This window comes from Motacilla alba, chromosome 1, assembly GCF_015832195.1.
Source record: "Motacilla alba alba isolate MOTALB_02 chromosome 1, Motacilla_alba_V1.0_pri, whole genome shotgun sequence".
Taxonomy (NCBI): Eukaryota; Metazoa; Chordata; class Aves; order Passeriformes; family Motacillidae; genus Motacilla; species Motacilla alba.
Window position 1 is genome coordinate 4,583,254 of NC_052016.1, and position 23,909 is coordinate 4,607,162.

At 46.5% G+C, this 23,909-nt stretch overlaps 1 protein-coding gene and 1 long non-coding RNA gene across 12 annotated transcripts in view; one reads left to right on the forward strand and one right to left on the reverse strand.

Annotated features, from left to right (window-relative positions):
* Positions 1-6,831, forward strand: part of PDE9A (phosphodiesterase 9A) — a 52,258-nt gene extending 45,427 nt beyond the window's left edge. For 7 of the 8 annotated variants that reach the window (XM_038147086.1, XM_038147128.1, XM_038147107.1 and 4 more), the window contains 6 exons: positions 890-1,046; positions 2,172-2,285; positions 2,942-3,046; positions 3,746-3,874; positions 4,069-4,164; positions 5,811-5,861. In XM_038147086.1, the coding sequence (XP_038003014.1) occupies positions 890-1,046; positions 2,172-2,285; positions 2,942-3,046; positions 3,746-3,874; positions 4,069-4,164; positions 5,811-5,861 (652 nt within the window). Of the gene's footprint in view, positions 1-889; positions 1,047-2,171; positions 2,286-2,941; positions 3,047-3,745; positions 3,875-4,068; positions 4,165-5,810 lie in introns of all 8 variants that reach the window. The other variant, XM_038147076.1, reaches the window with a different exon arrangement.
* LOC119705111 lies at positions 6,552-14,934 on the reverse strand. 4 transcript variants are annotated; one of them, XR_005258145.1, is made up of 4 exons: positions 14,761-14,934; positions 8,446-8,614; positions 7,650-7,774; positions 6,552-6,689 (listed from the first exon to the last, which is right to left on the reverse strand). It is a non-coding gene; the product is annotated as an uncharacterized LOC119705111 (long non-coding RNA). The 4 variants fall into 4 exon arrangements; XR_005258146.1 differs by lacking the exon at positions 14,761-14,934 and adding an exon at positions 9,597-10,391; XR_005258144.1 differs by lacking the exon at positions 14,761-14,934 and having other exon boundaries at positions 8,446-9,575.
* Between the last annotated feature and the right edge of the window lie 8,975 nt (positions 14,935-23,909).

A 23,909-nucleotide genomic window follows, 5' to 3' on the forward strand; every position in this document is an offset into this window, starting at 1 on the left:
TTTTCTTTCTCACAGCCTGACCTTTTCCCAAGGCCCTGCTGGTCACTCACGTGGGCCAAAGCAGAGCTCAGGTCTGGGTTGGGGTTTGCCAGCTGTCCTTGGTTCTGTAAGGAAAATGGTTTTTTTTTTCACATTTCTATTGGAACACTTTCCCCCCTAACTCCTGAAAAAACAAGGTGAAATACTTTACAGCTGGTAACAGAGCTGTAAATTATTATAATGAAATAATTGCACTAAAATTCAAAGGGGGATTTAGCTTACACTTTATTTCATAATTATAAATCATGAAGTGTTTATTTTCATGGGAGCAAATTATTGCTGTTGACCCACAGACACTTTTGTGTGCGTGTGAAAGAGAGAGAATCTGATTTATTTCTAACCACTTATTAAATAAGGGCAGAACCCAGTTCTGACTGGGATCAGTGAGAATCTCTGCATCTGCCATTAGTAGGGGTTGAATTAAACAGTTCAGTTCTGGTTTTGTTCTACGTCAAAACAAAAAAAAAACCAGTTTAGACTTTTTTTAGAGGTACAAAAATGTCAAAACAGTTTTTGATTTGTTCAAAATCAAAAAAAAACCCCAACAAAACCAGTTCCTTCTGGTTTTGTTCTACATCATTTTAAACTAGAAATGTGGCAAAATTTAAAGAAGTAATAAAATCCCTTTTGGGTGAATATTCACCCACAGAGGGGATTCAATGCCTGAGATTATATTAAATATCTATTTTCTGTGGAAATCTGATTTAATACCAACAACCAAAAAAAAACCCCAAAGCTGCAGCTAATTGAATAAGCATTGAAAAGGATGCAAGCAGGAGGAAGCAGCGTGGTTTGGAGCAGCTGGGGGGTTTCTGAGGAGGTTTTTCCTCACGGCTTTCCCTGCCCCCAGCTACCAGATCAACGCGCGGACGGAGCTGGCCGTGCGCTACAACGACATCTCGCCGCTGGAGAACCACCACTGCGCCGTGGCCTTCCAGATCATCTCCCAGCCTGAATTCAACATCTTCTCCAACGTGGACCAGGACCAGTTCAAGCAGATAAGACAGGTGGGAATGCTGCTCCTGCACACGCCGTTCCCGAGGTTATAAACGCGCACGGAATTCCCTGCTCCACCACGGGAGGGATTCGTCCTCTCTGGAGGGTTAGGGCTGAAAAAGCCCCTCACACTGGGAGGATCCAAGGGGGATTCTTGGAAAATTTCCACAGCAGCACCCCCTGGAATGCGTTGCTGAGGAATAATGAATACATCCTGACTATTAAAGCCTATGACATTTTGGGGGTAGATGTTTAGATTGTTGGAGGAGCCAATTAGCTCTGCCTGGAGAAGGATTAAGCTCTCAGGGCAGAAGTTTGTGCTTTATGGGAACTCTGTAATAATTTTAAGAGGGGCTTCAAAAGGGGAAAAGATTTGCAGCAGCAGAGCACTTGTACTGTTGGAAGAGGCCATGGCGCACTGGGAGTCATCACAGTTATCTCTGAGGCACTGAACAATGTTACAATTCCCATCAGGGCTCTAAGGGCCAAAATTCAGCCTTAATTTCCACATTACACCTTCCTTACACACCGAATGAAGAAGCAGTATAAGGGCTGGTTGGAGTTCCAGATTCTGCCAGTGTGTGGGAAACTGGCATGGGCCCAAAATGGACTGTTCTGTATGAAAACTTACAACTTTAAATTAACCACATGTTTTCCCATCATAAACTCTTCACAGAAGGAGGATACAGAGCTCCTTGTCTGCATCCAAGTGTTTCAAAGCCCTTAATCCAAAGAGGATGGGCACAGCTGGCATCTACATCATGATTTTTGTCTCAGGGCCTCTAAGAGTCAGCAGCAAAACCCACAGTGCCTTCCAAGGAGAGGAAAGTGGATCTTGGCAGCCAGAGTGTGGCTTGTAACATCCTGTTGTACAGTTTGCTTTTCTACAATTAGTCAATGAGAAAGCAAAAACCTCAGTGTCTCTGGAACATCACATAAAACCATGATCCTCATGTACCACAAACTCTTTGTAACCCTCTTCCCATTTCCTTGGCCGTTCCAAGTCAGAAACTTCCCCTTGCAGCATGAGCAATTCAGTGCATCTGAGGCATTTTGTGTGCAAGACAGACCCTACTTGGCTTTGCAGACCTTGTAAGGAATGCCAAGTTAATATGTGAACATGTTTTCTTTGCTAGGGGATAATTACATTAATCCTGGCTACAGACATGGCGAGACATGCAGAAATACTGGACTCTTTCAAGGAAAAAATGGAAAACTTTGATTACACAAATGAAGAACACATGACCTGTGTAAGGAGGTTTTGTGGATTGTTATTTTTCTGTGCGTGGAGTGAAAGCTTGTAGATTAACTTTTGTTTGTTGAAAAACTGAGATTCAATATATATTACCAGCAAATAATCCATCCTAAACCAAAAATAATTACAATTTGGAAGTGCTCTATATTAAATAGATTTTTCCAGCTTTAGAAATCCTGGAATCCCATCCAGGGAAAATAAAAGATTTTACTCTATTAGGCCACAAATTCTTACCATCCTTTACTGTGGGGCAAAAAAAATTCCATAAGAGTAAAACCTGTGGTCTCCTCTATTCCCCAGTGCAGTTGTGTTTGATTTCCAGGGAAATCTTTTCCCAGCTGCCTCTGAGTGCCCCACAAAAACCTTAATGGTCACTTGTGACTGAATCTCTTCCTGCAGCAGATAAGTGCACATCCCACTGTGACACATCCCAGAGGGGGAAACCAAGGCAGAGAAGGGATAAGTGATTTACACAGAGCAGCTGACAGAGGGAAAAAGGATCCAGATCATTTAAGACCTCTGGTTAAATCTTGAAATTGTCCTTTCTGGTTGAAAGCATTGCCCCCCAGTGCATTGCAAGGACAAGGGTTGTGGAAAGGGGGAAAAGGGCTGGCTTTAGGAGTGCAGCATTGAAGTGTTATCCTCTTTCAGCTGAAGATGGTACTGATAAAATGCTGTGACATCTCCAACGAAGTCCGCCCCATGGAGGTAGCGGAGCCCTGGGTAGATTGCTTGCTGGAGGAGTATTTTATGCAGGTAAGAGAGAGGGAGAGATGCAATTCCACAATTTCACAATTTTCTGCTATTTCCAAATGCCACAGGTGTTTCACTGTCTGACAGCCCAGTCTGGTTCTAGCTCTGAACTACCTGGTTTAGTGGAAGTTTCCCTGCCCATGGCAGGAGGTTGGAACTGGATGATCTTTGAGGTCCTTTCCAACCCAAACCATTCTGTGATTCCATGGAAAATTCTATTACAGAAAGCCAGAGAAGGATGCCAGCAAAAGAACCTGCTCAGTAAGCAAGTGATTTTCTCTTTTAATCATTAGTAAAGAATGAGATATAATTTCTGTCTCACTCTGGAGAACGATGAGGAAATCACAGAACTATTCCTTCTCTTTCAGAGCAGCAAGAGCCATTACCAGCTTTTTGAATGCTCTGAAATATTTTACCTCACGAGTCCAGTGGGTTTGCAAAGGGAGTCAGCCGCCCTGCAAGCCTGGAGGGGCACACTTTGATGCTGGTGCTGAGCAGAAATAACTGAACAGAATTCTCTTTATTCACATGCTGCTCTCCACGAAGCAGAGACATTGGCCTGAGGGCAGCACATCACTGTTCTGTGCTGTCTTCAGACACCTCTGTGATCTGTATCTGAGGGCTGCTCATCTGCTTGGTGCATCACTTTCCTCGCAGCCTGCTAGACAGGATTAATATTTGTTATCTCTGGGTTTGTTCCAGAGCGACCGAGAAAAATCCGAGGGGCTCCCGGTGGCGCCGTTCATGGACCGCGACAAAGTGACCAAACCCACGGCACAGATCGGCTTCCTCAAGTTTGTCCTCATCCCCATGTTCGAAACAGTGACCAAGGTAAAGTCACCCAGGGCCAGAAACCAGAGAGGGGGAGAGCAGAGCTGCAGTGTTTGCCCCCTAAGGTGTTTGGTTACCCAGGGAAATGGGGATGTACCTTCCACATCCCGTTTTCAGCACGGGCAGATAAATAATGCAGCAAGTTGAGGAATGCAAAAGGAAATGCTGATAGTCTTTCTCTTCTTCCCACCTAGCTGTTCCCAGAAGTGGAGGAGGTGATGCTCCAGCCTCTGTGGGAATCCAGGGACCACTATGAGGGGTTAAAACAGATAGATGATGCTATGAAAGAGGTAAACTCCAGTTATCACCTTGATGCAGCAAACGCTATAATTGAATAAGCCAAACATTATAATTAAGCAGCAGCGTAATCCTGAAACAGTGGGAATGCTTGTGGCATAATCATTATCCTGAGAAACACATTCATTACACCTGCCTGGAGAGAGGTGTGTGCCACAGGCAGTAAAAACAAGTCCTTGCAGAGTCCACCAGGAGCCACACAAGTATGGGCACGGGACAGGAGCTGCTTGCAAGGCACAGAACCCAGGGATAACCCCTGAAGGGAGCCCAGCTCTCCCTGGAGGGATCTGCCCTCCCTTAGGAAGGAGTTTGCCCGGGTTACACTGCAGCAAAATGCTCTGGGGTTGGGCAGTTCAAGGCTCTGCAGCACCAGTGCATGAGTTTATTTTCTGGGAAGGAACTTCCAGTCACCTGTGTGTCATCAAGGATGTGCTTGGCACTTTATGAGGAATCGCTCTGTCATGGAAAGCACCCGAGAGGATTAAACACACAATCAGTGAAGCCCTTTAATTGCCCACTGGGGACTTTAATGTACAGAGCATCTCTCATTTTGTAAGGCTCAGGGGAGGTGGGAATTCCAAGTGACCCCATTTGCTGTCTCAGCAAGTCTGCATTGCCTCAGGAGCCTGGCTGGGCAGAGAGCAGTGCCCAGGGCAGCAGTCAGAGTGCTGCTCCAGCTCCCTGCAGCCTGTGACAATGGCCCTGCACTCCTTTCTTGCACACCTCTTCCAGTGCCTCTTTTCCTTGCCGAGATCCACGACAAAACCTGCCCAAATGGCACCACAGAGCAGGGAGTTTCTGACATGAAAAAATTCACCATGTAGGCAGGGTGCTATCAGCCACTCCATCATTAAAATAAGTTGGGAAGTGCCCTGGAGCACCAGTTGTGCTGATATTGTTTGATATGTGAGTAATGAAGGTTCCTCCACTTGATCATCCATGAGTGGAACAGTAGCTTTGCTGTAGCTCCCATCTCCTCCCAAGTGCTTTGGAGAAAAAGCCCCTCAGCACTTCAAGGACCGAGGCTTGTTGATCAAAGAGCACAGGCTCTGAGGGCACTGAATTTTAAAGGAGAACAAAACCTTTCAGGCATTTTTCCATTTAGACAGGAGCATTTGTCAAACGAGGGCAAAAGAACTCAAATACGACTGCCAGACTTTCTGAGTTTTATTCATCTTTCAAGTTGAGCTGAGATTTTACTTCTGGTTACAGAAGCTGTCAGAACTGCATTTTTATACAAACTGATGGAGCTTTAATTACAGTGTATTGGCACAAGAGACCTGAAAAAATAGGAGCTGCTTGAATTCAGAAATATTCTGAAACAAGAGAACTTAATTAATAATCTGAGAGCCTAGTACAATAGCTGATGAGAAAGACTGAGTTCTGTTTGCCCAGGACATTCATCCAGAGCTGTTGGGATGAAACAATGCCTGTGATATTCCAAGCTGCTGCCTGTTATTTCCTAGGGAATGTTGCACATGACTTGTGGAGAGCTGAGCATGGGACTCACAGCAGCACTGTGAGTGTGAGTCAGGGGGGATTAATCCTGCTCTGCTCCTCATTCCAGCTGCAGAAACAGAAAAGTGAAGGTTTGAGTGTGAGTCAGGGGGGATTAATCCTGCTCTGCTCTTCATTCCAGCTGCAGAAACAGAAAAGTGAAGGTTTGACCACCGGCACTACTGAAAAGTGAGAGGAAACAGCCTTTGAACAAATAAACCACGAGCCTTGAGGCTACTCTGGTTTGAGAAATGCTGTATTAGCCAAGCAGAGGTGGTGGCTACATCAAAACCCAAGTGGGAACCATGCAGGGAGAGATGGATCCACAGCCTGCAGCCTCCTCGCAGAGGTGCTGCTGCCGTCGGACACCGCGGGCTCCCCAGACTCTGGCATTCCCTCCACAGCCTCCTGGCAGGATTCCCCAGGCTCCAGCATTCCCTCCACAGCCTCCCGGCAGGATTCCCCAGGCTCCTGAATTCTCACCACAGCCTCCTGGCAGGATTCCCCAGGCTCCAGCATTCCCACCACAGCCTCCCGGCAGGATTCTCCCCACGGACGCCGCTCAGGCTGCAGCACAGCTCCAACCTTCAGCAGATCTGCCTTTCTGGTGACCCAGGTGTAGAGACAAATCAGAGTTTAGCTAAGGAGCCTTTTGTGGGGAGATGATTCCCTGGCACCAGGGGTTGTTTGAGTCGAGATACTCTCTATATGTGTACAGCAGTATGCTAATTACAGCATAGCTCACCAGATGCTTATACACTGACAAGGGTCCAGGCATACATTTTTGTTTGCCTGGTAGGCCCTGATGACACATTTCTCCTCATTATTCTCTGAATTTTATAGTGTTCACAGTACATTCAGAAGCCCAGCATAGTGGATGCAATTTTCTTTTCTTTTTTTTTTTTTTTCTACACCAGAAGAAATCAGAAGGAACCTTAGTGAGTTTGCAGGGTCACTTTGTGGCCTGGTACAGCTGGACACCATGGGATCCTTCAGCATGAGCAAAGAAGGGAGCACAAAGCTGAAAAACCACAGTGCAAACATGTTTTTATCCTTGTTGATGCAAAAAAAAACCCAAAAAGAGACACCTTCAAAGATGTACAGGTTTTTTTTTTTTTTAACTTTTAAACCGATCTGCTAAATAATATATTCTTCTACAGAAATGGGTGTTACTGTTTCATTCTGGGTATGTGTTCACATGAGAACAGTCCACGTTCCTAAAGACCAATAATGAATACAAGGGAAGGGGCTTGGAGAGGGGAGGGATGGTTTTCCTTGCAGGAGAAGCCTTGGAATCATTCCTGTGGTACATCATGGAGAGCTTCGATTCCATGGACGGTTTAGTGATGGTTGGGAGCCAAACTCTGCCCAGGTGTTGCAGCAGCGAGGACAGACAGTGCTGGGATTGATTCCTGTGCACCGCCTCACCAAAAGGAATGAATCCCCCACGAGAATCAAGCCACAGCCATGCTGCTCTCCTGGTTTCTCCCAGCTGGGAAAGGTTGTCCTTGCTGAGGGTTTGAGGCCCTACCATGGTGTGGCTGCTGGGAGCAGGGATTCCCTGCACCCAATGCTGGCATCTCCCAGCCTGGCAGTCACAGGCGTGGACATTGCTCAGGTTCCCCTTGGCCCCCAGCTCTGCAAAGCCCAAAGCTGCAGCTGGTTTGTCAGGGGGATGAGCAGAAAGGGGACAATCTTTCCTCCCCATGGCCCAGGAAACACTTCAGGCAGCTCAGCCTCTCTGGCAGGTCTCAGGTACCAGCCCTGAACAGCAAATCCTGCCTCCTGTTCTGGAAATTCGGATTCGTTCTGTTGTTTCTGCACATTAATCCTGAGTTTAACTCTCGTTTTTCCCCCAGGTGCCATTTTCTGTGTTTGGTCACTTTCATTAGCACACAAGCTGTGTTATTTCAGTTACTCTCCAATCTCTCAGGGAGATCCAAATTACCCCCAAATTTCCATCCCTCTACTGTGTTCCTACCTGGAAGTTTCCAGAGACCCAGGACAGACTCACAGCTGGCTCTGTCTGCTGGTGCCTCCTCCTTTAAACAGCTTTTTGTGTGTGGTTTTGGGCTTCCTGCTGCAACCTGGAAAGGGCTCTGATCCCTGGATTTGAACAGATCCCAAGGGAAATGGAAAGATCCAAGCCCAGGGTCAGCTCCAACCCACGCAGACATCTTCATGAATGGATGAACTACACCCTAGTTTTGATTAACCTCAAACTTCTCATGCTTGAAGGTCGAATCTGAATTGTGTGGTTTGTGCCCTTTTCCTTTCCTCAATCTTATAATTCAAAGTGCTTTCCCAGATTGTTCCTCTGGGGAATTCTTCAGCACTTTTGCACAAGTAAATGGAATTTACCATCTCCGTTCAGGCGCATTTCCGTCCCAAATCAGCTCCCGGGGCAGATGAGCTGTGCAGGAGCCACGAACAATTGCTCAGGCCTTGCCAGCTCCTGCACTGAGCTGCTCACCCCCAGATGAGAAAACCTGCTGGACAAACCTCACTGCCCCCTCCTCCCTCTGAAACTTCCTAAGAGTTAGATCCTTATAGGAAGTTTTGTTTCAGCTGGAAGGGTTTTCTCTGACCACAAACCCAAATCCAGGAATTATTTACCCACGTGCTTAGCTCCTACCAGCCCAGCCATGGACCCTGGCACGAAGGAGCTTCTTGCACAGTGCAGGCTCCTTGGCTTTCTCTGACTGAAGGATTTTTGGGATTTGATGGCTTGTTTTGGCCTGCAACATTTTTAGGAGCAACCAAAAAAAAAAAACAACCTGTTTACTGGAGAGAGATGAACAAAAGACGTTGATGAAATCCTGCTGAATATTTTGGAGCTGTATCAGAAACGTGGAAAATGGGAATGCAACCCATCCTCAGGGCTGCAGTAGTGACTGTGAGGGTTATTGAAAGAACAGGCAACACCCAGGCTGCTTTCACAGGCAGCTGTAAAATAAAACAAAACCCAAAACATGCAATCACAACCAGCTGATGGTATAAATGGGAACACCACAGTATTTTTTTTTTAATCTCATTTGTCTTTGTGATATTAGATTTCTATGAGACAGTCCTCCCAAGATATGTTTAACCAAGGGAAATGCAAGGCATTCTCTCATAATTCTAGTTTCTTATGCTTTTCCCACAATATTTAACATTGTGATTCATATGCTAATTAAAGGATTTGAGAATCTCAGGCAATCAGCCCATTAAAATGTCACACATTTTCAAGGTGACATTTTAAAACCAGACTTAGCATGAAAATGAAGTTTTTGGAGGCAGGGAGACAGATGTCTGAGTGTGATTTAATCTTTTCTCCCCGATTCCAATGACTAAGAATGAGTATTGTGTCTCAGTGTTGTTTCTGTTTACAGGAGGTGTCTTACAGAGAATTTTCTGACCTATTCCAGCTTTCAGCATCATGACAGTGCCAGGTGCACCCCAGCCTTGCACTGCTGTCCTACACTTGTGATCAAAGCTGAACATGAAGTGGGTTATAACAATTCCACACCATTTAGCCTGGGAAACTCATGATGAGCTCTGGGATTTTACTTCTTTTTTCTTTTTTTTTTTTAAGCTGTGAGATCCCACAGCCCATTACTCTGTGTTTTAATAATCAGATCAAACTGAGGCTGCATGTCTTGGGAGGAGAACGGCTTTTTTAAAATGTGAGTACCCCCCCAGCAGCCAATTTACAAGGGAAGTTTAGTGCCTGTTAATACAGGAATCATGGAATGCCACAGGAGTATCTGCACATGGAAATTGTTCATCTCAGAGCTGCCTCCGAGCAGCAATAACAACAGCATCTGCCCCATGTGGGAGTTCGAGCCTGTCAGGAGAAGCACTGTCATGCATTGTTCAATTTTCCCATTTTAAACGGCAGGTTTTTGCTGCAAACTTCTCTCTAAAAACGTCTGAAGAGCAAGTTTACCTTCGTGCATGGTCCGTGGGATTAAGAGCCACGCTCTGCTTTTATTCTCCTGCCATACTGTAAATATTTCTGTGAGAGAGCAAACAGAGGGGGCAGATCATCTACCCCACTATCACAAAATCTCCCCTTTTTGCCTTTTCCCATCTCCTTGGCTTACCTGTGGCTATGAAACAAAGGATCAAACCTGTCAGGGATGAGGAGCACTCAACCCCCAGCCCACAGGAAGAGTTTTTAGGAAAGCAGCCTCATGCAGGGCCATCCAGCTGCTGCTCTGACTCCCAGCTCAAAGAAATCACTGTCCAAAAAGTGGTTCTGGGTCCCCCCTTCTGCATGCCCCCCCTTCTTCCACAGAGCACCCTTGTCAGTAGGATTGTTGGTACCAGAAAAACACAGCAAGAGCTCTCTGAGGTGTGTTTAAAATGGGAGAGCTTGGATGATCCTTTTCTAGGCAGGATGGGAGAGCAGCAGGTGATGTCTCCTTTCTCTCAGCTCTCCAGGGCAGTGCCTAGGCAGAAATGTTGTTTGGACTCCGAAGAAATGGGACATTGGAGGTCTGTGTGTGAATGATGTGATGGCACAAAAACCCAGGAAGTCATAATAATAAATTTAATAATCTGTCACTGGCTTCAAATCCCTTCTAGGCTGAGTCAGCAAGCCAGGGCTTCCCTCTCCTTTCCAACAGGGAGAGCCACATTTGTGAAGCACCTTGTGGTTTTTTGGATGCAAAAACCAACAGTTCCCATTATCAGAAAATAAAAAACTTCTGGCCAAACCCACTTTTTGGATGTCCTCATAAAGGAAGGAGCTGTAACCAACAGGTCAGACACGGTGGTGTAGCAAATCTGGCTCTTGGCTCGTGAGAAGTCAAACTCACACACACAAAAAAAGCTTTCTGGCTGTTTTGGCAGGTAGTCAGGAATCACAGGTGTACTCAGGCACGAGCACACACATAAAGCAGCTATCTGTAGACAATTTTGTAACACCACTCTTGGCTCTGTTGCAAGACAAACTTAGAACACAGGAGGGTTTGGAAAGTGCAACCTGGTGTTGTCACAGCCAATGTTTGCTATAAAGTCTCTGAGGAAAAATCTGTTTTCCAAACTGTGTGGAAGCACAGTTACAGCCTGGCTGGCAGACCCAGCAGATCCTCTGCCCTAAAGCTCCAAACTGACAGAGACTTGGAGCAGCTCTGTCATTTTATACAAAAAAAACCCCCAAAAAGCCTGTTCTCAGTCCACTGATGGTGTTCCGGGCTCAGGACAGCTGGGACACACTCCAGGCTGGAAAATGGCATGAGAAAATCAACACAAAACCACATAAATCCTCCTCAAATTTGTGTGCCCAAGCCATGCCTTCTGGAATGCCCAGCTAGCAGCTGCCCTGGGTAAGCCCTGGAAGCCAATTTGTCCCTCAGTGCTGCTGCTGCCACTTCAGGGCTGGCCAAAATTACAGCTTGGTATTCAGGGCATTGACAAAACACACCTTAAGCACCAACAGGCTTGGGGCACTAACCACTTCTCTAGCAGGGTGGAAAGATTTCCCTTTTAATGAGCAAATTCCCCACCAAAAAAACCCCAAAAGCCCAAAAACCAGTACCAACTTGAAAGCTCGAAATGTCATTTTCTTTACTGAGCAAGCCACAGCTAAATGAGATGAGCATTCAGAGCAGTGCTTATGTGTTTGAGTTATTATTTCCCTTAAAAAAAAAAATCATTTCAGGCAGACTTATAATAAAAACCAAACCCCTAACATGCTTGTTAGAAGTGTTTTCCACCACTTTTCCTTGCCAGGCTTTGAAACAGCCATGGAAACTCGTGGTTGGGGCTGGGATCCCTGCTGCCCTTGGGCCCTGTGGAGTGTGCTGGGCAGCCAAGGCATGGATAAGGCACAGGGAGCTGTGCAGGCAGCAGGGTAAGCACCCACCCAACCCTGCTCACGCTGGGAATTTGGTATTTCCCCAGCGGCAGCTGCCCTCCCACCACTCCCCAGTGCTGCCCAACTGGACCCGCTGGTGCCTCCAGGACTGGCTGCAGGGAGGTGATTTCTTATAGTGGATTATTACTGAAGAAACATGTTCCCAAAGGTTATGGGGTCACAGGCCTAAACCACCATGTCTTCCTTAACGTTCACAGGGGCAGCGTGTGTGTCATAAAGGACAATTTCATTTCTTCATTCCTTTTCTTCTTCATTCTTCTCCCCCTCACCCAAGACTTTGCTGCTCCTCTTGCCTGCTGTGTGTGTTGCCAAGGGCAGATCTCCAGGGCAGTGACTCTTCCCAGCTCTCCTTTGCCTACAGAGGACACATCACCCATTTTAGGGTTGTTGAGCCAAGGCTGCATCATCCAGAGCCAGGGAGATCCTGGCTTGTAGTGGACAAAAAAGTACAGGAACCTCCCCTTTGTTTACAGTCTTTCATTTTACCCTCCCAGCTGTGTCATTTCTCCACCCTGTGTGGTGATTTACTCCTTGACCTGTGCTTCAGGCTGCCTTTTCCACCCATGCAGGAAGCATCAGGTGCTGCCTGATGGCTGCAGCTTCATAGAACTCTGAGCTAGGACGGATCATCCAGCTTCATCCACTGGCAACTGCATGCAAAAGGCACAAAAAAGGGCATTTCTAAGCCTACATTTTTATTTATGTATTTATCTAACTGTTTCTACTGAGGAGAAAATTGTGAGCACTCAGCAGCTCCCACAGCTTTGAACTGCACTGAATTACAGACATTCACATGGCTTCGAGTAGGTGTTCTACAAATCCAGGCATCCTTTGCATGAAAATACCTAAAATTAAATTGAAAAGCTTACAAGCTGATTAATAGTAAAAGCTTGCACCCATTAGTATGGTACAGCTCCTTCTTTCAAACATGAACCACGCAGGCTAACTCAGAGTGTTTGCTGCTTTCAATGCTGAGATGAAGTCCTTCATTTCCAGTGCAACAACCTTGTGACACCTCTGAGTTTATCTCCAGGACAAAGGTCCTTTCTCATCCCAGTCGTTAACATTTAACTAGGGAGACAATAATCACCCTGAAAGACACATTGTGCATGGAGAGGGGTTCCATGGCGTGACTCGCAGGAGGAACTCCGAGTTTGCAGAGTGAGAATGGTGTTTGCAGACTGTAAACGTGAATCACAACTTTTATCCACATTGACATTCTTTCAAAAAAGAACTGAGTCCTGTGCTTTGCTTCATGGATGGATTTATTACTCCAAACCGTGGGGTCAAAATCAAAGCCTGTTGGCCAGATGGGGTTTGCCTGAGGTTTTTAAATTTTAGTTTTGAGCCCTGTCTTTTTCAGAGCTCAGCAAAAAGTTCATTTCAGCACCCTGAGTCATCTCAAAATGTGCTCTCTGAATGTGCATCTACCCAGGGCAGTCTTCCTGAAGCTGCAGGCTGGTGACTCCAAGAGCTGCCTGGAAAATGAGCTCGAGTGTAAAGACACCAGGGCAGATGGAAGTGCCTGGATCAGCTCTGGGTGTGACACATGCTGCCCTTGCTGTCCTGTCCCAGCTGCTGCCTGCGACACAGCCACAGATGCCCTGTGCTGTGGGGCTCCCCCTTCCTTCCTCCCTTGCCCAGAGGAGAGGAGGAATCACTGCAGGCATTAAGGAGCATCTGCAGCCAAATCCTTTTGCCATTGCCCTCGGTGCACAGCAGGAGAATCTTCATCTGCAGGACAGGGAGCTCATGCTCCCATCTGCACTCCCAGCAAGGCCAGTCCCTTTAAGGAGTGACTGCACAAGGGGAAGTGGCTTCAGACCAGAAGAGAGTAGGGTTAGATTAGAAATTAGGGAGAAATTCATCCCTGGCAGGGTGGGCAGGCCCTGGCACAGGGTGCCCACAGCAGCTGGGGCTGCCCCTGGATCCCTGGCAGTGCCCAAGGCCAGGGTGGACACTGGAGCTTGGAGCAGCCTGGCACAGTGGAAGGTGTCCCTGCCCATGGCAGAGGAGTGGAACAAGATGATCTTGAAGGTCCCCTCCAACCCAAACCATTCTGGGATTGTGTTTTAGGCTCAGGAGGGGCACTGGGGTCCCTCCTGCTGCAGGGGCTCCATGCAAGGTGCAGCCCCCAGGGCAGCAGAGGCAGAGCTGAGCCAGAGGGACACAGGACACTAACACCCCTCAGCTGGACCTGTGTGTAAAGGACAAAACTGAGGGCTGGGCTGGCTTTAGCCAGGAGCAAAGGGCCAGGCACTGCTGCCAAGCACCAGAACAAGGTCACCTGGACACCAGTTAAATGTCTCCATGCTGCTGGTGTGTCTCTCAAGTTGCAGCACTGCCTTTAACAAAGTTGGTTTGGCAGCTCCATTTGCACCATGATTTGCAGACCAGGCTCATTAGACAAAATTCCAGCTAGAGATTCATGGATGCAGGAGGCCTAACAGGTGGATTCCTGCCACGTGATGGCTGCAGGCAGGACACCAGGCACGGTTTTACCTCCTCCTGCCCAAACACAGGTTCATCAGCTGGCATCAGCCACGTCCCACACTGCCCAAAGCTGAAACCTTTTATCTTCTCCACTATCTCATTCTTTCAGCATTATAGTAATAGCTACTCCAGTCCATTAAGAGCCTCTTTTTAGCCCACCTAAATGTATTCTCATGTAAGGAAAAGCAGCATAATAACAAGGACATGTATAAGAGCCTGACATTTCTTTTCATGCTGGTACATACTGTTCACAAAGTCCCAGAAGAATATTAATGTCTGTCTTTACACAGGTGAAGGGGACTAATCATTTGAAAAGACTCCCCATCTTTGAGGGCTGTTTCATTATCCCTTCACAAAACACACTGAAATCCTTCACATGACACCCACATCAGTCTCCCCACTCCCAGCTGCACAACCACTGTTCTAAAGAACTGCCAAGGGAGGATCAAAGAAGAAAATTACACAAAATTTTTAGATTGTTGGTTTTTTTTTTTATCCTCGAGGAGTTAGCGGGGTGGAGAGGATAATAACCACTTTTCTCAGTGATTACATGGTGCTGGCAGTAAATTTTGCAACTATCAAAAGCTACTGATCACTTCCAACACCTCTGCCAGGAATGTGAATCCATAAGAAATGTACATCAGCCACCCAGCCCCGAGTGGTTCCAGAGGCAGAGCCACTAGAAAGGCAAAAAAGCCCCTAAAACCACAAGAGCTGAAATGGAGCCACAGCTTACCCTCTCCACACTGAGCCTACCATGAAGCTTTTCCAGTATTTCCTTCCTCCACATCAAGCAGAGATCTCCCAGTTGGCAATTTTGCAATAGTCACAGACGCTGCTGAGGGTCTCTGATGGGAATCATCCCAAATGGGTTTTGTCGTAATACGACACGAAAAGACGACACGGACACTGCTGCTCTCCAGGTGAACAAAAAAGAGGGACCTTTATTTTCTGACTCCAGCATTTATAGTTTTCCAAAAGTGACAGTGGATTGGAGGGTGACAGTGCCACCTCTCCAATGACACTGGACAGACCAAGAGTCCATCAATTCTCTCCTCCTCCACGAAAGAATGCAAAACATAAGTTGTTTACAGAACTGTGTGTGAGAAAGTTTGTTACAAGAACGCAAACATCAGAGGGCTTAGCAAAGTCTTAGAAAAACAGGGTGACAGGTTTGGCTCAAGCTGCAACTTTGACCTCAAAGCTGAGGCTAAATCTCTCCAATCCAAACTCTGCTTCTTCAGTTTGGCTCTAACAGCACCTCCAGAGTGCTTCTCCACGCGGGTCCATCAAACTGTCACATTGCACTGGGACCTTCTCAGTTTAAAATTCATCCACCTTTCTCCAGGGACAGCCAGGTCCCAGCTGGAGACAGACATCTGCCAGGAGAAGATGGGAATGGCTGTCTCCTTTTCCTAGGAGAAGTCAGAGCAGATGCCATTCATTTTCTTTCCATTTCTAATCCTGCACGTTACTTCCTCTGCAAGAAGGCCTCGTACCATGAGAGCCCCAAACTGCAGGGCAGTCTGCAGGTGGGAAGTGAAGCACAGTTCCTGCCTCGAGGAGCTGACCACATCACCCAAAAAGGGACATTAGTGAATTCCAGTGGTGCACTGCATGCCCCGGGGCAGGTCAGCAGCTGATGGTAGCGCTGGTGCTGAATGTTCTGCAGGGACAGCAAACTCCTCCTCCCACCTCAGTCCTGCAGGTGAACCTCAGGAAAGTCACCAGCATGCAGAACCTAATCAGTAAAACACTAATTACATTCCTCCAAAAAGAAGCTGCCAGTGCAAAGCTATTTGCACTTATTTTTTGCTTTGTTTGTTTTTTTTTTTTGGCTGAAGTTTCTTGCTTGGCTCGTGGCAGGAGCAGTGATGGCCACAGCTTGTTTCTCCTGTTGTAGTTCAGGAATGATTTGCTGATTGCACAACTCCTACCCATGGCAGGGTGTGCAGGGACTGATGCAGCTCCTCTACAGACAGACAGAATCCTGCTTGGAAACTCTACAGCTCACTTCCCAGAGGCTGAAACCTCAGCTCCAGGAAGACTTTCCCTTCCTGCCCTGGATCCCTGTGTTCCCTTGAGCATTCAGCTCCTCTGATGAATTTAAACCAGCATAATTTAGATATGGTTTCCTCATGAATTAGTCATTTTATTGGAAGTGGATGAGCTGAGTTGGGAACACCGTGCTCAGCCCAGCTGAGTGCAAAGAGCCCATTGAACTCACGGGCACAAAGCAAAGAACACTGGGGTGAGACCAGGCAGCCTCTGCCATCCCAGGAAAGGCTTTTCCTTTACATGGGGTGTACTTTACTCTCCACACATGATTTCTCTGGAAATCAGTGCCCAGTGCTGCCTGGGGAGCAGGGCAGAATGTCACCACAGGTCACTGTCACTTTACCCTCTCCTGGGTGAGTAAGGGCTGGGTAATTTAGTGCCCCCCACAGGGGTGGTGCAGCCCTGTCTGCTCCAAGAGGAGCTGGCTTTCCTCTGTCAAGGCTAAGAATGAGCAGTTGATGCTCACTAGGGCTAAATTCCCCTTTTTTTGGAGGTTTAGAAGGACTGAGGCAGGCAGAGGAGAGGGGGCTGGGTGTGTGGGATGTGCTGCAGGTGGTCAGGAGCTCTCCCTGTGGGCAGTGGCTGGGCAGGGTCTGGCAGCCGAGTGCTGCAAACCAGGTGTTCCCCCAGCTCTGGAGCAAAGCCTGAGGGCAGCTTGGCTTCTCTGGCATCTGCTCCTGCAAATGTCCTCCATGGCTTGGAGCTGGCCAGGGTGGGATCAGCTCCCAGTGACACCACCTGTCCTCCTGCCTCCTGCCCAGGGAGAAAACACCACAGAATCACAGAACAGTTTGAGCTGGACAGGATCTTAAAACTCATTTTAAAAATCCCTGCCATGGACAGGGACACCTTCATGTTGCTCAGAGCCCCATCCAACCTGGCTTTGAACACTTCCAGGGTTGGGGCAACCATAGCTTCTCTGGGCACCCTGTGCCAGGGCCTCACCACCTCACAGTGCCCCACAGGACAGAATTCCTTCCTAAAACCTAATCTAACCTCTCCCTCTTTCACTTTAAACCCATTATCTATTGCCCTATCACTATATTCCCTTTTAAAAAGTCCTGTAAGAACATGGCTGCAGGGAGCTAGGGACCCAGCCACACTTCCCCCTCTGTGTGTCCTCAGGCACAGGCAGCCCCCATCCTGCCAGCTCTCCTGTCCCCTGGCTTTGTCCTTGCCAGGCTCCCTCCACAGAGCTGCTGTTTCCAGGGGAAGCTGATCAGTGGGCTCTGGGGAGGGAGCTCTCTCACTGCTCCCCGGGGCAGCAGACAGGACTGGATGTCCAAGTGGTGAAACGCCTTCTCATCCCTGATATCTCCCAGTCAGGAACAAAGGCAGCCACTCTTGCAGAGCTCTTTGCTTACAGGTGGTGCCATTTCCTGACCCTTTCTTCATCTCTTGCCACTTTGATGTGATCTGTGTTTAGAAAAGAATCCCAATTGGTTTGGGTTGGAAGGGACCTTAAAGATCCTCTCTTCCCAACCCCCTGCCACGAGCAGGGACACCTTCCACTATCCCAGGTAGCTCCAAGCCCTATCCAGACTGGCTTTGAACACTTCCAGAGTTGAAGCATCCATAACTTGTCTGGGCAACCTTTTCCAGTGCCTCAGCACCCTCACAGGGGGGAATTTCCTCTCTCTGTCTCTATCTCCATGCACACAGGGCTCATGGACCTGCTTGTGCCTGCAGAAAAAAGAGGTGGCATCTCTCAGGGAGTGATGAGGGATGAGTGTGGGAAAGAGGAGGCAGCTGCAGCTCTTGGAGAGCCCCGTCAGGAGAGCAGCTTCTCTGTTCCTCAGCACTGAACCATTTGGTGCAGCCATGCCAGTGACACCTGACAGAGGGGAAAGCCTCCACTTGTCACTTGTGTCAGTGTGACACAAGGTGTCAGAAGCCAGGCTGAGGCACGGTGCCAGAGCACAGGTGTTGTGGAAACCTGGAAACCCAGGGCACCAGGAATATTTCTCTGTCTGCTCTGGGGTGCCCTGACCCCCAGGGGAGCACTGACTCTGACCCTCATTCATGGAGAAAGTTTCCTAAACTTCAGGGTAGACTGGAATCCACAAAAGTGTGAAATAGGTTATAGAGGGTAGTGCAGGTGTATCACCTGGTGAGAAATTGAGGTTTTGGGATTTTTAGTATGTTGTGGATGGCAGCAAGATGGAGGGCACAGGGTGTGGTCCTGGGTTTCTTCTTCATGCTTCTTCTTCCTCCCTCTTCATGGGTTTGGGTGGCATTTTGTAATTGGGTGGCAAAATCCACATTGTGGGCTTTTAGGGATCAGTTATTGGGTTAAAAGGGAAAATAATCCAGGTGTCAGTTCTTAATTGGGCAATTTAGCTTTAAAAGACCTTGCAAGAAGAGATTGTTGGCCATTTTTGTGGTGCTTTTCCAGTGCATTGAGCCTGGTGTGGACAGCGTGCAAAACTTTAGCTAAGATAATAATAAACAAGAACCTGAAGACCAAAAATATCCAGTGCATCTCTCTTTCCTGACACAAAACCACTCCAGGAGGGTCTCCCAGGATGGGGGAGCCCCCTGGGAGGGCCCAGCCTGAGACCCAGAAGTCGAGGAATGGGTAACAGGTACCCCGGCAAGGTGGGATGCAGTGAGGGGAGCTGGGCAGAGAGGACACAGCAAAGCAGAGGGGAGAGCTGGGTGAAGGGTTCAGATGGCTCACACACCCCTCAGCAGGCAGTGCAGCCTCCTCTCCACACCCAGCCAGCGAAGAGAGCAGCTCCTGCTGCGCCTTGTCTCCCCAAAAAGGGGTGCAGCACAAACCCCAGCCACAGAGAGCATCCCTCAGCCTCTGTGGGACAATCCAGATGTCAGGGCAGGGTGGCACAGGGCAGGCAAGGAGTGAGACAGGGCATTGCCTCTGTGGTGCCAGAAAAGCCACAGGGCAAGAAGTGTCCTGAGAACCTAAGAACCCCAGCAGCCGTGTGTGCAGCCACATTTCTCTTCACAGAGAAAAGCAAGGCATGACTTCCCAGGAATATTTCTGAGATTCGCATTCTCTGAACCTCAGAGAAAGGACAAACAATTCTTATCTCATATGCTGTGCCTGTGTTTGTGCCAAAGCAGAATGCAACATGGAGATTGTTTACCCAGAGTGCTGGTGTTTTGTTTCAGGGCCAAGTGTGAGTGTGTGTGTCAGGACTGTTGGGTGACAGCCACGAGATTCTGGGCAGGGCAGTGCTTGGCAGATTCAGTTTGGATGTAATGTACTATAGGGTAATATAATATAGAATAATACAGTATAATAAAGTAATTAATTAGCCTTCTGATAAGATGGAGTCCTCCTCATCATTCCTCCTTCGTTGAGGGCGAAAATATCCACTATGGCTATGATTAATTCACACATGGATTTATTTCCCTTCTGCTACCTCCACAACACTGCTGGGTTTCCCAGCAAGCCCAACAAAATCTGACAGAGTGAAAAGAACCTCTTGCTTTTTGATTTACTCGACTTGTTGCCAGTGCCTCCTGAATATACCCACTGCTTATTTACAGGGAATGAAAATGCAGCAGCAGCTTTTCCGTGCCTGACACATCCAAATGGAGCTGCTACACCTGAGTGCTCTGCGTGTTCAGGGGTCTCTGCAGCTGCAAAGGTGAAACAGGAGGATTTCCCTCTTTTTATTTTTTTCTTTTTATTGTAGGATGTACCTGTGCTGAAACAAGACAGGCTGAAACTTCCTCCTGGCTGCACCATGGAGAGGAGAGAAGAGACAGAGCTTGATTTGATATGACTACTTCTGACCAAAAATTTGAAATTTTATTTAGGTGGCTTTGCACTGAGCAGAGGGATCACTGGGGCCTTTTGTTCTAATTTGCCATGGTTCTTTTTTTTTTTTTTTTTGTCACTTTGGGGTTTTGAAGATCTTTTTTGGCTTTTAATGAAGGCGGTGGCAAGAGGGGGAAAAGGCTTAAAATTCAATTTTATGATGTAATGGCCAACGTCCCTGTGCCTCTGTATTAAAACAAGCAGGTAAAAGCTGCTCTTCTCCCTAAAGAAACTCTTAAGGATTCCAGGGAAGCTGAGAAGCACCAGCTGATTTATATTGCTCTTAGTAGAAGTTGCATGACAGAGAACAGTTCTGCCTTGTTTACAAAACAGAATTTCCCAGTAAAGCATTCCAGAAGTGCACTACATGCAAATCTTAGAGACAGTGACTAAATACTACAATCATTATTTCCTTGAAGGTAAGAAGCTTTCGCTTTCAAATTGCTGGTTTATTTCCTGAATACTGTTGGCTTTAGAGGCAGTGATGAGTTATTATTTCAGGTAAAACTAAATGCACATAGATAATAATATGAATTCTTCCACAGGCCAGGAAACAGGGAAGAAAATTCAGAGTAATATTGCTTTTAATTTGATATAGCTGGTGTGTCACATTCTGCCCTTCCTGAGCTTTGAAATATTAGAAAGCAAAGGAAGCACTGCTACTTGAAATAGTGCTGTGATAAAGGGGAAATGTCAATGGAAACATCTAAGACATCCAGCACTGCAAAAAACTAACCAGAATTTATATGGGAGGCTGCCATCTTGACAAGATGCTGATGAGAAAATACAGTAACACAGCTCTTATTTAAAAGCACAAAACGCTGGTGGGTTGCAGCACAGCTGTAAAGGCAGCGAATCAAGCTGCAAGCCTGAAAACCTGCACAGATGGAAAGCCAGAAATGGATGCTTTAATTGTGTTTTCACGTTGAATATTGTGTTTCATAACTGCCTCCCTCCTGTAGTCACTTCAGAAAGGATTAACAGCACAGCTACTTGTTTATACTGTGTTTTCTTTAACACAAGGCATGGAGAACTCCAAAGTGCCAACCTGTGCTGCTCCCTGGATATTTCACAGGGCTGAGGTTGTCTCTTCCTCCCACAGAGGGTGAGGAAGTGAGGGCCACGGGCAGTATGCAGTGTAATTCCTTTCCCAAGTACAAATGAAGCTTAAGCCAAAGGGTGATACAACAGCAAGAGAGAACCCATGGTGAGGATCTCCCTGTTTTGTGTTAGAAGGAAGTTTGGGTCCATGAATAGTTGGGGGCTTTTTTTGTTTGGTGGGGGCTTTCTTACATATATATATATATTTAATACATATATCCATATGTATCCATATGTTTTTATCCATATATCCATATAGATATGCATATTTATGTATATTTAAATATATTTATATTATACATATTTATTTTTATATATGTACGTGTATATATGTATCTATTTCTAGCTGTATGTATATATATACATATATACATGTATTATATATTTTTAATAGATATACACACACACATATATTTATATATATACTATATTCATATATTTATATATATACTTTATACACACATATATTTTATATATACATATATATTTATAGATACAGGTATATAAAATATAAAAAATATTTATATATTTATATATTTATATATTTATATATAAATATATAAATATATAAATATATAAATATATAAATATATAAATATGAGTAGGTCTGGCAGTCCAAAATCAGCATTTCCATGCCAGATAAGACTATTAAATTCTTCTTATCCCTGTGGCAACATGCAGGAATACTACATCCTGCCTGCAGGTGTAAATGTGATAAATCTCAGACAGGTGAGTAACTGTACAAAGCTTTCCATGGAGAGCTGGAGCCTGGCTGTTGACAGGAGCAGGGGAGGCTCCTTGGCTGAGTTCAATTTGCCTCTACCTGTATTTGCTTCATGCTGATTCTCTGGAGTTACTGCCTCCACCCAGCTGTAAAGAGCTGTTTGAATTCAATGTTGAGTGAAGCAATCAACAGCACCCAACTCCCATTTCCATTGCACTGACTCTAATAAATCTTCCAGAAGCTGTTCACAGTCAGGGCTGCTAGAGCTGCTTAGGAAACGAGGGGCAGCCACTCCTCTGGATGTTCAGGTCATGCCCATGGGCACATCTACCTGTGCAAACACACCCATTACCTCCATCAATACAACAGGAGAGGGGGAAAAGAGAATATTGAAAGAAGTATTGGGTGCAGTAGTGGGGGATAACCTCTGCAAATACATTTAAAATCAACATATAATTGTCTTTCCAGCCTCTGCACCCACAGCTATTGACAAATCACATTGTGCTTTCCCTCACCACGCTCCAAGTCACCCTGGCCTGTTTTCACACCAGGACTGATGGCAGCAGGGACGAGCAGTAAGAGCTAAACCTACAGGGTGTTTCCTCCTCAGATCAAAGCACTCCACACAAAATAGTTCAGCAAAGAAAGCTGAAGCAGATTTTGGAGTGCACTGAAATTGGCAGCAACTTTTTATTAGCCTGGAGATAAAGCAACTGCATTGCATTGGGGTTTTTCTTTTTAAAGAAAGGAACAGCTTTGTTTACAGGCATTTGTGTTTATAGAACAAGCTTGTTTCCAAAGTTTTCTTAAAAATGTTAGGACTGTTCCAAAGCATAGTTCTGGGCTGCATTTGATTAGGGTTTCTTCCTGCTATGACAGATAAAAGGTCACTCTGCTCAACTATGTGCTGCTGAAGGGGGTTTTGGTGAAATCCCAGCAACAGGAGTAGAAAGGGTATGTTTTGGTTTGAAATACTGAGGAAAAGAAACACCTTTTCCCCTACCTGCATTTTAAAAAGCTCCTTGGATTGTCAGTGCTCTGGAGAGAGGCAGGGGAGTTGCACAATCACCACAAAAACCTCTCCAGTGCAGCGTGGGGTGAACTTCTGTGGCCTACAAATATTCTTGGAATGGTTTGAGGGTTTCCAGTCCTGCTATAAAACTACACCCTCACTGACCCACTCCCTTCTGCCAGGCACACAGACAGGCCTTGGTTCAAGTTCAGAAAATAAACACAAGCAAGTGACTTCAGGTTTAACCACTAGAAATAAACAGTTCAAATACCAGGGAGAGGAGTGTTGTCTCCCTCTCTGCAGCAGTGGTATCCACTCCCTTTTAATGATTTGTGTGTGTCTTCCAGCTAGACAAGGCAGATTGGAAAACATCTAAAAGAAGGATTTAGACCTTCCAGCAAAGCTTCCTTTCTCTGATCACTTTGCACAGAGCCCTTCAAAGCACTGCCCAGGCACACGTGGTCTCACAACTGAAGCTCAGGAGCTGCTGTGTGCAGAAAAGGAAACATGAAATGGAATAGGAAAGGAGAACTTGCAGGAAGAACAAAAAGGCTCGAGCCATCTGCCAGATATCACATCTCATGTCACTCCCACACACCACAATCTGTCACGAGTTCAAGTGTTGGAAGAAAATTTGGGTTTCTTCCAGCAGAGCAGCAGGGTGAGGATCACAGGAGTGCCTGCAGCCAGTGGAGATCACTGTCAAGGTCTATCCTGTGCTGAGGACAAATTTCCCTCAGGAATAGGAATTGCCATGGCAGCCTCTGATCCTTTAGAAGTTTAACAGTATTGACATACAGGATCTGAACCACTGAAGGCAGTTACCTGTGTCCTCCTCAGATTTTTCCTCCAGTGAGAAAATGGATTGGAAGTGACCCAATACAGGCTCCTGCTGCAGATTCAAATTGGTTAAGAAATGTTGAAGTTTGCATGGTGTCTGCAAGCTTCATCGTGGGACCACTTCTTTTTCACAGCTAGCAAAAGATCTAATCAGAACCTTTTCCTCCTGTCCTGCCAGGTTCACAGGCAGTGTGAATACAAGCCTGTTTCTGGTGGTATTTTACAGAATCTGCACACCAGCAAACTCTATTCCTAAATAAAAGCTACACTCTGAGGCTGAGCTTCCTCAAGTGCTTCCCCAAGTGCTTTCCCTAGAGCCTCTCTTCAATTAAATGAACACAAGAACCACCAAGTTTTAAAAGC